Raw genomic sequence first — 14,615 nt, forward strand, 5'->3', positions numbered from 1 at the left:
GTTCGGATGGAAGTTGTCTCACGTTCCGGCGCTCCTCCGCGTATAGACCCTGAAGCCTAGATCTTTTGAGGGCCGGCCTGCGCCAGGCTCGGAGTCAATGGACTCTGCGCGAATGGGACTTCCCGGTTAAGCTGCTTGGGACCGTCAACCCCTCATCACAATCCTGCAGCCCATGGAGCTGCCCAAAGCCTCGCCTCCCGCCTCCCGGGCCGGAACTCAGTTGGACGAGTTGTTGTGGGGGGTGGGTCGGGTCTGGAGGATTGGCATGGGTCCTGGAGGGATACTTCTTTCTTGCCCTCTTGGCTGCGTTGGCGCCTCTGAGCCGCCACGTGGCTGCGAGGCCCGTCACAATTATGCAATGTATGAGTCCCTCATATAAGGGGCACTCAATAAATATGTGAGAAGGTATAATGCCTGTGCTCGCGCTGTGTGAGGGGAACCTGGAAGGAGGTCCCAGATTGGCAGAGGGCTGGAAGATGCACCCAGAGAATGGAGTTTTGAGGAGTCCTAACTCTGCCGGCCCGGTGTTCGAGCATAGCCTCGAGCAGCCCCTAAGCTCAAGGAAGACCCCAGTTCCAAGCCCAGGACATGCTATACTGAGCCCAGGTACAGAAACTGTTTACAACTTGGCTCCCTATCCAACGTGACAAAGTGAAGTCGCTCAGTCGTGTCCGACTCTTTGCGACCCCATGGAGCAGGCTCCTACCAGGCTCCTCAGTCCATGGAATTTTCCAGGCAAGTGGAGTGGGTTGCCATTTCCTTCTCCAGGAGATCTTTCCGACCCAGGGATCGAACCCGGGTTTTCTGCATTGCAGGCAGAGGCTTTACTGTCTGAGACACCAGGGAAGCAAGGCACTCCCAAACCCCAAAGGCCTAGGGGACCTGAGCACTACACAGCTGAGGAAGAAACCTGGGCGCAGGAAAGGAATCCCTGGTTGTAAGTGAGGAATCGGGGTTAAGAACCTCCTTTAGATTCCCAGCATTTCAGGAAAAGGGTGATGCTTTTCAGGCTCCTCCGACGCACCATTCGGTTTACGCCTGGGAGAGCGAGCCCTTTAAGACTATGCCCGCTGGGCGCGTCCTGGCCTCTCCCAGGAGAGGAGGGGCGGGGCGCTTTGGCTCCGCCCCGATCGGGCCCGCCCCCCGGCGTCCCCGCCCCGCCCCCGGCACTCCGCCGGCGGCGCCTTTGATGTTCTGACCCGCCAGCTCCCGGAGCCTCTCAACCCCGCGCCCGCGCCCCGCGCCCCGCGCCCCGCGCCCCGCGCCCCGCGCCCCGCGCCCGCAGCCCGCCCAGGCGGAGTCAGCCCGCGCTCCGTCCGCTGCGATCCGGGCTCGGAGGTCCGGACTCCGGGCTCGCCGCCTCCCGGGCCGGCTCCGCGCCCCGCACCCCCGAGCCCCGCGCCCCCGCAGGCTGAGCGCACCATGCCGCAGCTGGACTCGGGCGGGGGTGGCGCGGGCGGCGGCGACGACCTCGGCGCGCCGGACGAGCTGCTGGCCTTCCAGGACGAAGGCGAGGAGCAGGACGACAAGAGCCGCGACAGCGCCGCGGGCCCCGAGCGCGACCTGGCTGAGCTCAAGTCGTCGCTCGTCAATGAGTCCGAGGGCGCGGCCAGCGACGCGGGGGTCCCGGGGGCGGGCGCCGGTGCCCGCGGCGAGGCCGAGGTCGGGGCGGAGGTGAGCGCTGGCCCTCGCCCCGTTGCTCCCCAGAAGCCTCGTCGCTCCATCGCCCCTGGCGCTCGGCTCGCGCTGCCCCGCCCCTCCCTCCCGCGGCTCTCAGGGGTCCCCATCCCTCAGACCCCTCCTGGGCCCCGAGCCCCAAGCTTTCCCAGCCCTCTCAAGGCCCCTTTGGATCTCCCCGCAGGCTCTCGGGCGGGCACACACTTCGCAGAGACTTTTCCCCGACAAACTTCCAGAGTCTCTGGAAGACGGTGAGTTTCTGCCCAGCCCAGCTCCCCTCCTCCCGCTAAGGCCCGGCCTCGGTGCGAGAGCCGGGCCGCCGAGTACGGGAGGGAGCCGAGGGGGTGCCTCCCCCCGCCCCCCACGGCAGCTCGAGGAGGCGGTAAAACCGAGGGGGTGGGGGAGTGGGGGGCGGGTTTCCCGGGCGCCGCCAGGCTCGAGTCACTTCCGGTGCCCTGACCTTTATAGGAGTAAACAGACCCCCGCCATCTCCGCCTCCCCTCCTGTCCAGGTGACTTGACTAATCCTCGGTCTTGAGGAGGAAGCGCTGGCCAAGGTTCCTTGGCCGGAGGGCGGAGTTGGGGTCGAGGAAGGGAGGCCGGAACTCGGGGTCCTTCGTCAAACCTTGGCACTGCGGGGACCCCACGCCCCCGCCCTTCAAGTCAGGAACTTGAAGGGGACCCCTTGGCAATTCTGATCTTCTCTCGATCGAGCAGACAGTCTTCAGCCCCAGCCGCCCCGGGCTGGCGCTTCTGACCAGCTGTGGTTTTTCCAGGCCTGAAGGCCCCGGAGTGCACCAGCGGCATGTACAAAGACACCGTCTACTCCGCCTTCAATCTGCTCATGCACTACCCGCCCCCCTCGGGAGCAGGGCAGCACCCCCAGCCGCAGCCCCCGCTGGTAAGTGGCCCCAGCAGCCCAGCCCGCCTTGTGCCTGCTACCTCCTTCATCAGGTATGTGAGGCATGGGCAAGTGACTTTTACCTAGAACAAAATAGATACGGAAGAACGCTGTTCTTGTCCCTTTCCCCATACACACCCAGTGGGATCTGCACCAGAAAGAGATTGTTCCTGAAGGAAAGAGGACAGCCGCAGGCACCCCCGCTTACCTCCAGCGGTTGGCTTTTGTCTTCCCAGCTTGGTCACTAGCAGGTGCTGGCTCTGTCTTGGAGTTTGGCGATGCTGGGGTGGCATCTTCTTGAAGAATTTTTAAGCTGAGACCACCCACCCCCTCCTCAGGGTGGTGTAAGTCGCATGGAGTTGTGAGTTTTGCTGTTAGCCTTCTCCCACTTAAGTCCCAAGCTGGGGGGAATGGGTAGAAAAGCTGGGCTGCTTCAGGTCTTCTGGATGTACAGGAGAAACATCTCCTACTCGTTCTGTCCTTGTTGGCATGAATGTGGCCTTCCCAGAGAAAGAACCTGACCACAATGTGGGGAAATTAGGTTTTTAAGAAGCTGGCTTGGTCTCAAATGCACCAGGAAGGGCTTGCAAAGGTGTTTCAAATCAGTAGTGTCAGTTAGGGGCCTGTTTAATCAATTTGCAAATTGAACTGGTTTAAGTACGAAGTGCTTTGAGAAGACTGCATGATCATTACAAACCGTGCTTTTCTGCCCATTGGTGCAGATGACCTAAAGTGTGAAGAGCCTTTTCTGAGTGCTTCGGGCCAGCAGTAAAGCTGTGCTTAACGAAAAACTCAGATTAGTGTTCCAGACTGTGCTCAGCTGGCCCAAGTCAGGGGGGAGATTAGAGCTTCGAGAGTACATGAAAGGGCCTGGGGTCTGTGGTGGGTGGGTGTTGGGTGCAAACATAGACCCTCGTGCAGGTCAGGCCAGCAGGGGGATGTTCATATGCTAGTGGTGGGGGGTCACCCGTCACCCAGAGGGTGGAGAGTGACTGCCAGGCTCTTTCCGATCAAGAGCGAGGAGGGTAGGTTCTGAAAGTAGTTTCATGCTGAAGCTGGTGGGGCGTGAGAAAGTAGACTGGGGCTTCTCTCCAGAAAGCCAAGATGGAAAACCTGGTAGACAGCTGCCTGGAAATAAGCTCCTTGCCCTTTGGACCCCCGTTCCTTCATCTGTAAAGGAACACGTTGGTTGGTTGAGTGGTCTGTCGCTTTCTGGCTCCGTCTGTGAGGTATTTGCTTCCTTCCAAGTCTGTGGGGGAAGGGGCTTGCTTGCCTTCTGACCTTGCCACCTGACACAGCAGCTCCCCTCAGAGACCTCTACCTTCCATGAGCCTGCTATTAACAAAAATGCTTTGGGAGCTCCCTACAAGGTATAAACTCTTAGACTTGGGGCCAGGTGGTGGGACATAATCCACCACTGCCTGAACACCGGCACCTGAGTTGCTGACAGGAGGCTGGGGTTGCTGATAACTAAAACTAAACAAAAGGCTCAAAACAGACCTTGCAGGCAGGTTCCCTCCAGCGTCTTGTGATCCCACAGAGGTGCAGGGAAAAGGCGGTGTTTCTGAGTTCCTTTCACAGTCTGGGCAAGTTGTAGGGGAGCGCCCAGAGTGGGAGTGCCTTGTTCTCCACAAGGGTGTGGTGATGGAACCATTTGGTGTCCTTTAGCTTATACTGGTCAGAGTGTTGCAGATGGCCGGCTGCCTCCAGCAGTCAGGACTCGGGGGAGCGGGGGCTGGAGCAGGCACACCACCACTCCCCTGGCCTGGATCAGTTACCTTTTAAACTTTGAGATCTTTCTCAAGCTGCAGCAGATGCATATCGGTGTGTCACACTCTCTCTTATAGGGACGAATCCCTTTGTCCTCCTCCCCAGCCTGCCGTTGCCTCCCACAGCCTGGCTTCTGCGCTCCCAGGAAGAGGGCAGGCTCTGGAGCTGACTTTCTGTGCCCTGGCATTGGCTGCTCCGTAGGGCTGGAGACAAGAACAGAGGCACAGAAGGGCCTGCACTGGGGAGACGCTGGGTGAGGAAGATGTACACAAATATGGGGGGCCTCCTTTAAGCAAACCTGTTACAAAGACACAGCTAGAAGAGTAGTAGGTGTTTGTGTTACTAGAAGAGTTATGTGGACATTTAAAATATGGTGAGCTTTTAAAAGGCAAAATTAATTGACCCTGTGTTTTGGGAACCCATTTCTCATGTGATTCAAGGTTCCTATGTCTAGAATGAAGAAAGACTCTTACAGTGGGTTAGGAGCCCCTTGTGAGGTCCTCAGGAAGAATTGCCTTTGGAGGTATTTTCCCCCAATGCTGTGTTTTCCTGAGGCCATCTTCAGGGAAGAGAGGACACGCTGCCCAGGGCTTTGGAACTAGCCCATGGGCGCAGAAAGTCAGCCCTTCTTGCTCTTTGCCCTCTCTGAGAGAATCAACTGGTCAACAGTTGTGCTGGGGAGTTTAAGGCTGATCGCTTGACCTTCCCTGACAGTAGGGAAAACCCATGCCAGGGACCTCCTCTGCCCTTGTCTGGATGGAACGCCCATGTGGCTACTACGCTGGACACCTCAAAGTAGGCAGACTGGAATCTTGTCAGGAGCTACCAGGGGGATGCAGAGGGAGATTTTTCTTCTTTTTGATACTTAGCTCCTCGCAAACTCTGGTTTTGGAAGTGGAAATTAGGTCAAAGTTAATCTCACAGCTAATGTCTTTCAGGAGTCTCATGTAGGTTTGCAGACAAACCTAGACCTGCAGCTACTGCTTGTTTTGTTTGCTCCACTCTCGGGTTGTAGTGAGGAGGGCAATGACCTGCTCCTGGGCCAGACTTTGAGGGATTTCTGGGATGAGTGAGGCATCACTCCTTAGGGAAACTCAGACTCTAGGATGTGCAGAACTGAAAATTTGGTGCAAATTCTCATCTCAGAAAGGATATGAGGCCTCGTCACTCTTCCGGCCCTTTCCAGGGGCTCCGCTTGGTGTCTGTGGCCCAGAAGGCTGGTGAGCCTTTCACCATTTAGGTGAAATGCCCAGAATAGGCAAATCCAGAGACAGAAAGTAGGGGAATGTTTGCTGGGGCTCAGGGAAGAGAATAGGGAGTGACTGCTAATGGGTATAGGATTTCTTTTTGGGGTGATGAATATGTTCTGGAATTAGATCATGGGGATGGTTGCACAACCTTGTGAGCATATTAAAAGCCACTGAATTGTGTACTTTAAAACGGTCAATTTCAAGGTATGTAAATTACATCTCAATTCCACAAAAAAAAAAAAAATGTTGAGCTGAGCCTTTTGGCTCTTGCAGGGACTTGGGGCTGTTTCCCTGTGCCACCCTGGTGTCTGGGCATGCCCCGAGACCTCTGAGGTGGAGGTGCCCACTTGAAGCAGTGGTCTGATGCTTGGGCTCCTGGCCATCGGGCTCACATTCTCTGACTCCAAGGTCTGAGGTCCAAGTGAGGATCGTGCAAGCAAGCCTGGGGGAGCAGGAGGTGAGGGTAATAGCAAGACTTGAGCAGAGGAAGGAAGTGCTGCTGACGCATGGCCAGCCTGTCCTGGGGAGCTCTGCAGAGATGCACCCACCCAGCCCTCCACATCCCTCAGAAGACAAGCATTGAGGCCTTGCGGGGGAGGGTTAGTGATGGTTGGTCACCAGTTGGGGTGAATGAGTTTGGCACCAGGCTGGGTACCAGATGGACCAGAAGCAGCCTCTCTGAGGGTGCCCAGCTGAGCGGAGGAGACAGATGAATAGACTTGGATCCCTGGCAAGAGGAGTCCTGTCACAAAAGGGCCTGCTGGCAGTGTCCTGGGCATACCTGGCCCCTGCTGGGCTATGGGAGAGGGTCTGCTGAGCGGCTCCTTGAAGGAGTAGTCTGCCAAATAAAGGCACCAGGGACTGGCAGGCATCTGGGCTCCTCTCTGACATCCCAGATCATCTGCTTCTCTACTGAATTTGCCACCCCCAAGCCCAAACCATTCTCCCCTAGGAGGGCAGCAGCCTCTATAGTCCCTCTGACAGACCTGGGTCCCCACCCTAACCCTCACCCTCAATCCAGGATCCCTAAGGAGCTGAACAGAAGTCAGACCCCATCTCTCACCGGATTAAACCCTGTAGAGGCTCCCATTGCTCTTGGAGTAAAATCTGAGCCACTCAGCACAGCCTTAGTGCCTAGATGGCCAGCCCTTGCTGACCCCCCTCCTCATCTGCACCACACTCTTCCTCTCTCCCTAAAAAGCAGCCCCCCAGTGCCCTGACAGGACACTGAGTTCTTTGCACCTCAAGACCTTCACGCTCATTCCTTCAGCTTGGCATTCTCTTCAGCTCTTCACCTCGTGCCACTTTCTCATCCCTCACCCAGGGTTTATTCAGATGTCACCTCTTCAGAGATGCTTGGCTCTGACCATCCAAGTGGGGCCCTCCATCACACCCTGCCCCAGGCCTCAGCCGCCTTGCCCACCCTAGCAGTGTTTCAGGCCAAGGAGGTTGACACTGGTTTATGATGCAGTTGCCATGCTCAGGCCAGAGGCGGCCCATGTGTCAGAAGTATCTTTGAGCCTTAGTTTCCTCCTCTGCACGACGGGAGTAGTAAGCCCTCCTCCCAGAGTTGGAGTGAAGACTAGGGGCAGGGGGACCAGGGACGTGCCCAGGAAGGTGCCAGTGTGGCGTGGGCTTGGGGGTCAGGATTTGGCCACAACTGATCCCTTCTCCTTTGCTGTCCTGGCCCCTCTGGGACCAGTGGTGGCTCAGTAGTACTAACTCTACTTTGGGCCACAGAGTTTGGGGTCTGAACGCTGGAGTAGGGACTTGGGTATATGGGCCCCTCCTCGATGACTTCCTGACCCAGGGATGGATTCTTGGGAGGAAAAGTGTGAATCCTGGGACCAGGCTGGGAGCCACAGCCACAGCCACTCATTCTGTCCTGAGAATCCTCTCCTACTTGTCTGTAAGAGGTCCCTCCTTCCCTAGCCATACAGAAGCCCTTTACATATGATGTTAGGGGCTGAAGCTATTTTGTAAGGGAAAAAAGGGGAAAGACCTTCGTGGCCATTAGCCTCTCTGAACCATTCCGAGCTCTTCTCACACGTCCCCCCGTGCACAACCTCCTGTGTCTCGTCCCAGTGCTTCCCTCGTGTGGGGTGCACCCCAGGCAGTGCCCACGTGTGGCTTCTTTGCTTGTCTCCCCTCATGTTTATTATTCGCTTCTCCCTCATGTGGCTTCTAGTTTTCTCACAGGTTGCCTTCTTTACCAGTGGGAATGATGTTCACTGTTTGATTGTTTTCCTGGAGCAAAGTGTGAGAACTGTGGGCTCAAGAGGTAGGAAGGCATCGTGGCTTTGCTTCCCTGTGGCCCCAGTTCACGGAGGGTTCCTGCAAGAGCCCAAGCCCAGCCCACATGGCGTTTCCCCTCTTTTGTTGTTCATTTTATAGGTTCGAGCTGGGCAGTGAGACTTAAAAGTAATTTTGACTTGGATTCCTTCCTGACTTGGAGGGCTGTGTGGTATTTGGAAAATCTGCAGTCCCCCCACCCGCATACCCCCAGGGTGGTAACTGTTTCAGGGGGGCCTCCGTGATGCCTTTCAGGCCCAGGGAGGCACCCTGGAGGAGGCCCGCCCGTCCTGCAGACCTGCCCTACCTGCCACCGCGGCTTTAGCTTAGGACTGCCCATCTGCGCCTCCAGCTCAGGAGCAGAGGGAGGGGCTGACAGCAAGCCCTGTGTGGGTCGCTGGCACCCAGGTGTTCTTCCCCCGGCCTGAACAGGGTTTCCCGAGCCAGCTGTCACAGGCAGCAAACAGGGCTGTCCATACCAGCTCTGCCCATCTCCCCAGGCGCCCCGAGACTTAGATGTGAGTGGGGTTGGAGTTGGGGGTGGGGTCCTTGGTGGTCCCTTCTCACAGGCAGTTGGCAGCCCATGCCCTCCTGGACCCTCTTGAGATCACTCCCCACCCCCTGTCCCCGCATGAAGGGAGGTTTAGCTGAGCTGTGAGAATGAGCTCTGAGGGCAGTGGTTTCAAGTCACACAACAGCTGAGGTCCGGGTGGAGCAGGGTGGGCACAGAGCCGCGTGGAGGGGCAGGGGGAGCAGCTGCGGTCCCGAAGCCATACAGTCACACTCCCTCATACCTTGTGACTGGCTGCTTCCTGCCACTGTGGACAAACAAGACTCCGGTGGAGGAAACAGGTGTTTTATCAGGTCACAGGGCTCCCCCCTCCCCCAGTGGTACAGTGCATGGGTCCTGGGGTGCCAACCCTCCTCTGCAGGTGGGAACAGCAGGTCATGTCAGGGAAGGGACTTATCCATGGCCCCTTAGAGGAGTGGAGGTGGAAGGCCTGAGTTGGGAAACTCCACCCTCAGACGCCTTACCTTCCACTCCTTGGCTGAGTGGCTCTGGGTAAGTTAACTCTTCTGGGCTTTATTGTCTCACCTGAAAAAAAGGATAGTGAAGGTTCCTAGCTCCCTGGGTTGCTGTGGAATGGAATGAGCTCATGTATATGGAGTTGTTGCCACACAGTCGGTGCCAGCCTGGGAGGGGTTGTTAACACTGTGGGGAATGGCCTTTGTAAAGGACGCCATGCCAGCAGGTGCAGTAAGTACCCCTGAAGGGGGCTGGGCTGAAGCCCCCGATGCACTGTGTCCTCGGCCCCTCAGCCGGCTCCCCTGGGGCAGAGCAAAGAGGACAGCTGTCCGCCCGGCCAGCCCAAGGGCCCTCAGCTGGTCAACGACGTGGTGCCTGCTGTATCTGGAATCCTGGTCCAGACCCCTAACTGGTATTCACTGAGCACCCCCGGGTACTTGGCCTTGGCTCAGCACAGAGGGGACGGCTGCCTCTGCGCCACCCCCCACCCCCACCCCAGAGCTCAGTTCTGGCAAGGCAGAGAAACTCTCCTGGGGCTCAGTGCCTGCCGTGTGGGATAAAGCATGCTGAGGAGGGAGAGGGGCCGGTGGGGCAGCTAGGAACGCTTCCTGACAGGGGGCTGTTCTGGCAGGCCCAGAACCTCTGAAGGCGGGAGTGGGGGAACGCTCTAGGTTGGGGGACAGCTGGAGAGAGGAGGAGGGGCAGAAATGAGTATGTTCTTGGCCACTGGAAGGGCCCGCCAAAGCCCAGGGTCTGTGAGGCTGGAGAAGGGCCAGCATGGAAGGCCTAGCATGTGCCCAGGCGGTGCTGGTGCCACAGCCCAGGAGTTGGCGGCCTGAAGGGCAGCATGGTGCCCATGGGAGATGGTCTGACTGGACAGAGAGGGGGAGGCAGGCAGGCAGATGCTGGGAGGCACAGGGTGACTGGAGGAGGCGGGCAGGGCCAGGGAGGGGGTGGGCTTTGGACAGGGGAGACCCGAGCAAGCTGGCACATACCAGGCAGGAGTGCCTCAGAGGTGGAAGTTTTGTGTTACTTCATTTGACTCTCAGTCTGTCTCCAGGGTCATGAGGCCAGGGCCTCGCCTCCTGTCCCTGAGGGGACTGAACCCCGGAGGGAAGGGGGTGGAGCCACTGGTGCTTCGGCCAGGGTTTGGATAGCCCCCCTCATCAGCTCTGTCTCTAGCAGGACTCCAAGGCCCCAGGAGTCTGTGGAAGGTCTCTGAGAACCCAGGACATTATTATCTCCTTTCAGGTAGTGTGCTGCCTCAGCTCACAGACCTGTGATGCTTGGGATTTGGATGTGGGTGCCGCCTCCCTCCCCTTAAAGAGGTGTGGACCTCATCATCCCTGGCACACGTAGTCTCTGAGCTGCAGCCTGGAGGGTTTGTCCTGGTCAGAGGGACCTGCAGGACATGGGGCTCCCATTCCCTGGGGGGAAAAGGGACTGTCCCTTACTGGATAGGGTCCCTGGCCAAGGTGGGCCTGAGTGTGGCCTTCTCTTGTGGGGAGGCTGCCTTGTATTCTATCCCACCCATGGATCCTGCCTGCCTGGGCTGTACCAGCAGATACGGCTTTAGAGCGCAGAGGGAGATGGTGACACACGGCCTTCATGTCACAGCCAACTCCACAGCTAGAGCTCCTTGGAGATCAGAGAAAGCAGATGCTTTCCAACCCCTTTACCCCTCCCACTGAAACAACCATCTCTTCTCTCCAAGGACAGGAGGCTGTCTGGGCCCCACACTGTCTGCTTGCAAATAACGACGAATATGTGGCTAGGGCTGCAGGCATGGATGGGCAGGATGTGGCCCCAGGGAACAGTGGGTTCTGGGGGTTTACGTGGTCAGAGCTGCCCTAGCCCACCACGTCTGGGCAGCCTGGCCAGGGAGGGCAGATCACCCCCTCCCAGGGAGCCCAGTTTGCCCATGACGGGAGGAGGCTCTGTTGGGCAAGGAAGCCAGGAGCCAAGGCCACCTCCTCCCTGGCGTGTGACCTCAAGTAAATCTGTCAACCTCTCTAGGTCTCAGTTTCCCCCTGTAAATGGGGGTAGGGAGCCCTGGCCCTGAGGATTCCTGAGGGTCAGATAAGCATTAGTAGGAGAGGCCTGCTGCTCTGGTGGGCCTCAGCTAGGGCTTTGCTGGCCACTGCAAGCACTGCTCCCCACCCAGCCTCCCCATCAGGCAAGAAGGAATCGGAGGGCAGGAGGGACAGGTGACAGGAGTCCAGCTGAGGGTATTCTGACTAACTCTGACCTGGCTCTGGTGGCAGCAGGCCCAGCCTCCCAGTCTGCTGGGCCGCCATCTGAAACACATTACCAATGCTTTGTAAACTGCACATCACTCGGCCACATGAAAGCTTGGGATCTAAAAATAGCCACTCCCAGAGGACGCCCCGCATTGGCGGGGCTCAGCTGACCTCCGCACGCACACCCACCACTAGGCTGTCCCCCTTGCCAGGGAGCCCCGACTGGCAGGGCCACACCCACCCACCCTCCCAATGTGGGCAGCCACTGCCTGAGGCCACTTTATCTGAGCACAGATCTCATTTAGCTGGTCAAAGCTTCAGGCCTCAAGGCCTTCCCTAAGGCACAATGTCTGGAGGAGCCAGGAGGAGGCTGCCCAGGGTGTGTCAGTAACCACAGGCCCCCTTCCCCAGACCTGTATATGGCTGGCATGTCTGTGGGAAGCCAGTGGAACTGTCTCACAGGAGGGACACTGGGGCCCTGTGGAGGTGAAGTACGGGAAGGGGGACTTGACTGCCGTCAGATGGTGGACAGGAGGGCCACTGGTGGATGTGCTGGTATGAGAAGGGCAGGGTCCTGCCCTGGACCCCATGGTGTCAGTGGGGAATCTGTCCCAGCACGAACACAGGGCAGCTGTGGGTCTCCAGGCTGCCAAGGTTGACTCTTTGCCCTATTTTCTGTGGGCTCCTTTCCCTCTGGTCTCTATGACCAACTGCAAAACCACTCTTTTCCCTAAAAATAAACATGCTTATGGGATTGGGGGAAGCTTTGTAGCTATCAAAGGAAATAATAGGGTGTTTAAGAAAATTACATTGCGTTTTAAATAACCAGCATGAAAGTCATTAAGTTTTAAGTTTCATTTAAATCAGATGGCTCTGTGGCTGGCCTGGTGGCCAGGCAGACAGAGGGTGGGTGGGCCCTTAGGGACGCTGAGCAGCAGCCTCTGGAGAGTTTTGCAGTGAGGTCTCTGCTGGCTGTAGCTGGGGTCCAGGCAGGGCAGCCCTGAGTATATGCTGTGCTGCAGCAGCCAGCCCAGAGCTCGCTGGCAGGCTCTGAAGCAGTATGCACCCCGGGAACCTCCCAGCTGTGGTGGGCACCCCCCTGGGTGGGGCTGGGGCATGAACATAGACTAGAGGGTGTGGGACAGATGAAGCTGGGACTGCAGAGGCCATAGGGGTTGATGGCCGTGTTGGGATAGGGGTTTAGGGATGGTGGTTTGGATCGAAAGGGCGAGAGAGGATCTACAGGGCCAGGACCATATCTGTCCTCTTCACTGCTAGACTCTCTCGGTGGCCAGCAGAGAGCATGACACATAAGCAGGTGCTTGTAAACAGCTGTTGAAAGAGTAACAACAGCCACAGTAATAGTGCATGTGTCAAGAGCCTCCCAAGTGCCAGACCTGTGCCAGACCTGTGCCAGGGACCTTTAATCCTGATATCAAGATCCTTACAAGAAGCCAAGAAAGTAGTCACTATATAGCTCTCGTTTTACAGATGGGGAAACTCAGGCTCAGAGAGGTTAAGAATGTGCTAGTACCTGGCAGAGTCAGGACGTGGACTCTTTTCCCTCAGAGCCCAGACTCTGCTCTGTCCCTCTGCTCTCAAATATGTGCAATTATTTGGGGTCACTGTAGGCTGCAAAGCTGAACGTTACCCCCACTCCCGTTGAGTTTATAAGCTGGATTCCTCTGGTTTCAAGGGAAGATTTGGTCCTTTTCCTGCCCCCCCCTTGGGCATGACCTCAAAGTTCTGGACTTGGGTCAGGGCTGGACCAATGCCTGGCAAGGTCAGGGCTACCAGGGCCAAGAGCTGTGTTTCTTGGTTGAAAGCAGGATCTCAGGGCTTCCAGAATAAATAGTACCTGGAAAAGTGTTTTACCTGGAAAAGTGTTTATAAATGACATTCAAGATTACATTAGGTTTGGGAATTCCCTGGCAGTCCAGTGGCTAGGATTTTGCACTTTCACTGCCAATGGCATGGGTTCAATCCCTAGTCAGAGAACTAAGGTTCCTCAAGCCACTAAGCGGGGCCAAATAAAAAACAAGATTGCATCAGGTTCTGACGCTTGATGCAAGAACAGTTTAGGACTGTGCATCAGTGGACTCCCTCTTTCTAACCTTGGTCCGGGCTCAGCTGGAAGCTCATTGTTAAGACTTCTCTGGCCCAGGGGCCCTCCTCTGTGTGGTCCAAGAATGGACTAGCGGGTATCCTCGGTTCTGAGACAGTGGGACTGGCTGGACTGAGGAATCTGAGGGCATCCCTGGGTGTGGGTGTCCCCTTCCCAAACCCCTTGGGAAAGTTGCTTGGGAACCAGATCCACCTGCCAACCTTGCTAGGACATTTTGAGAGTTTCTGCTTCTACCGCTGCCCTCCTCTGCACCTCCCACCCTGGTTCCACCCCGGCTCTTGTCACTGAAGGCTAGTCAGGAGCTCAGCAGTCTGGCCCAACAGCGATCTGGCTGCAGTCCAAAGGAGATCAAGGGCCAGCAGCCCCAGCCTGATACAAAGGCCAGCTTTCCTGAAAAGCCTTGGTCTAGGAACATGCTCTCCTTTGTCTTCTGTTTTCTTCTTCATTAATTAAAAAAAAAATTACCAGACACAAATATGATTTCATTTCATCCCTATGAGATATGGACACAGTACAGATGGGGAAGCCAAAGCATGGAGACATGTACCTTGCCCATGTTGGAGGAGAAACATGAGTTCCAACATCTACCTCTCTGTTCCCTGCCCTTATCACATGCCACTCTGCCTCTTGGGCAACATAGCTATCCACTCATTTTTTGAAAAATTGGGTTTTTTAGCTACAGTTGGGTCCCCGTGGCTCCCCGCCCCCCCAAGAATGTAGTACTTTACCCTCTCCTCTGTGTTTTTATACTGTTAGACGCAGGTGTGTGTCTGTAAAAGCTGTTTGGTGTGGCTTTTTTCAGAATCCCCTGACTCAACCTCATTAGAGTGCTCCACCTCACGAGGGCCTCTGTGGCAGTTGAAGCAGCCCTGCCCTCCTCTGTCAGCTTACACTGGGCGTGAGGGTTTGGGGAGGGGAGCATCCTGGGGCCCGAAGCCTCCAGCAACTCCTTTTCACTCCTTGTTCACAGGGGATAAACCTTTAGCTGGACTGAGTCTGGGCAGAGCCCCAAGGGCCTTAGCTGCCAGGGTCAGACCCAAGTGAGCTTCCTAACTGTGGCCCCACGGCAGAATTGTCCTACCGGGGCTGGTACAGGTAGCTAAACAGACTGGGAAACTCACAGACCCTTCTCTTATCTTTGGTCCTCAGAAGCTGGCTGGAATTAACTGGGGCAGGAGTGCAGTGCCAAGGTTGGGGATGAGATCTCCAAGTCTCCACCTCCCAGCCTCGAGCCATTGCTAACCATCAGCCCCCACCTCTCCAGGGCCTGCCTGGCTCCTGCTCCTAAGCAGAACACTCACTCTTCTGCTAGTGGCCATCCCTGCCTGCCATCC

At 56.9% G+C, this 14,615-nt stretch overlaps 1 protein-coding gene across 1 annotated transcript in view; it reads left to right on the plus strand.

Moving 5' to 3' along the window:
* The first annotated feature begins 1,422 nt into the window (after positions 1-1,422).
* Positions 1,423-14,615, plus strand: part of TCF7 (transcription factor 7) — a 30,564-nt gene continuing 17,371 nt past the window's right edge. The window contains exons 1-3 of the mRNA XM_052643294.1: positions 1,423-1,674; positions 1,862-1,928; positions 2,453-2,577. Of these exons, the coding sequence (XP_052499254.1) occupies positions 1,423-1,674; positions 1,862-1,928; positions 2,453-2,577 (444 nt within the window). The remainder of the gene's footprint in view (positions 1,675-1,861; positions 1,929-2,452; positions 2,578-14,615) is intronic.

This window comes from Budorcas taxicolor, chromosome 7 (genome assembly GCF_023091745.1).
Source record: "Budorcas taxicolor isolate Tak-1 chromosome 7, Takin1.1, whole genome shotgun sequence".
Taxonomy (NCBI): domain Eukaryota; kingdom Metazoa; phylum Chordata; class Mammalia; order Artiodactyla; family Bovidae; genus Budorcas; species Budorcas taxicolor.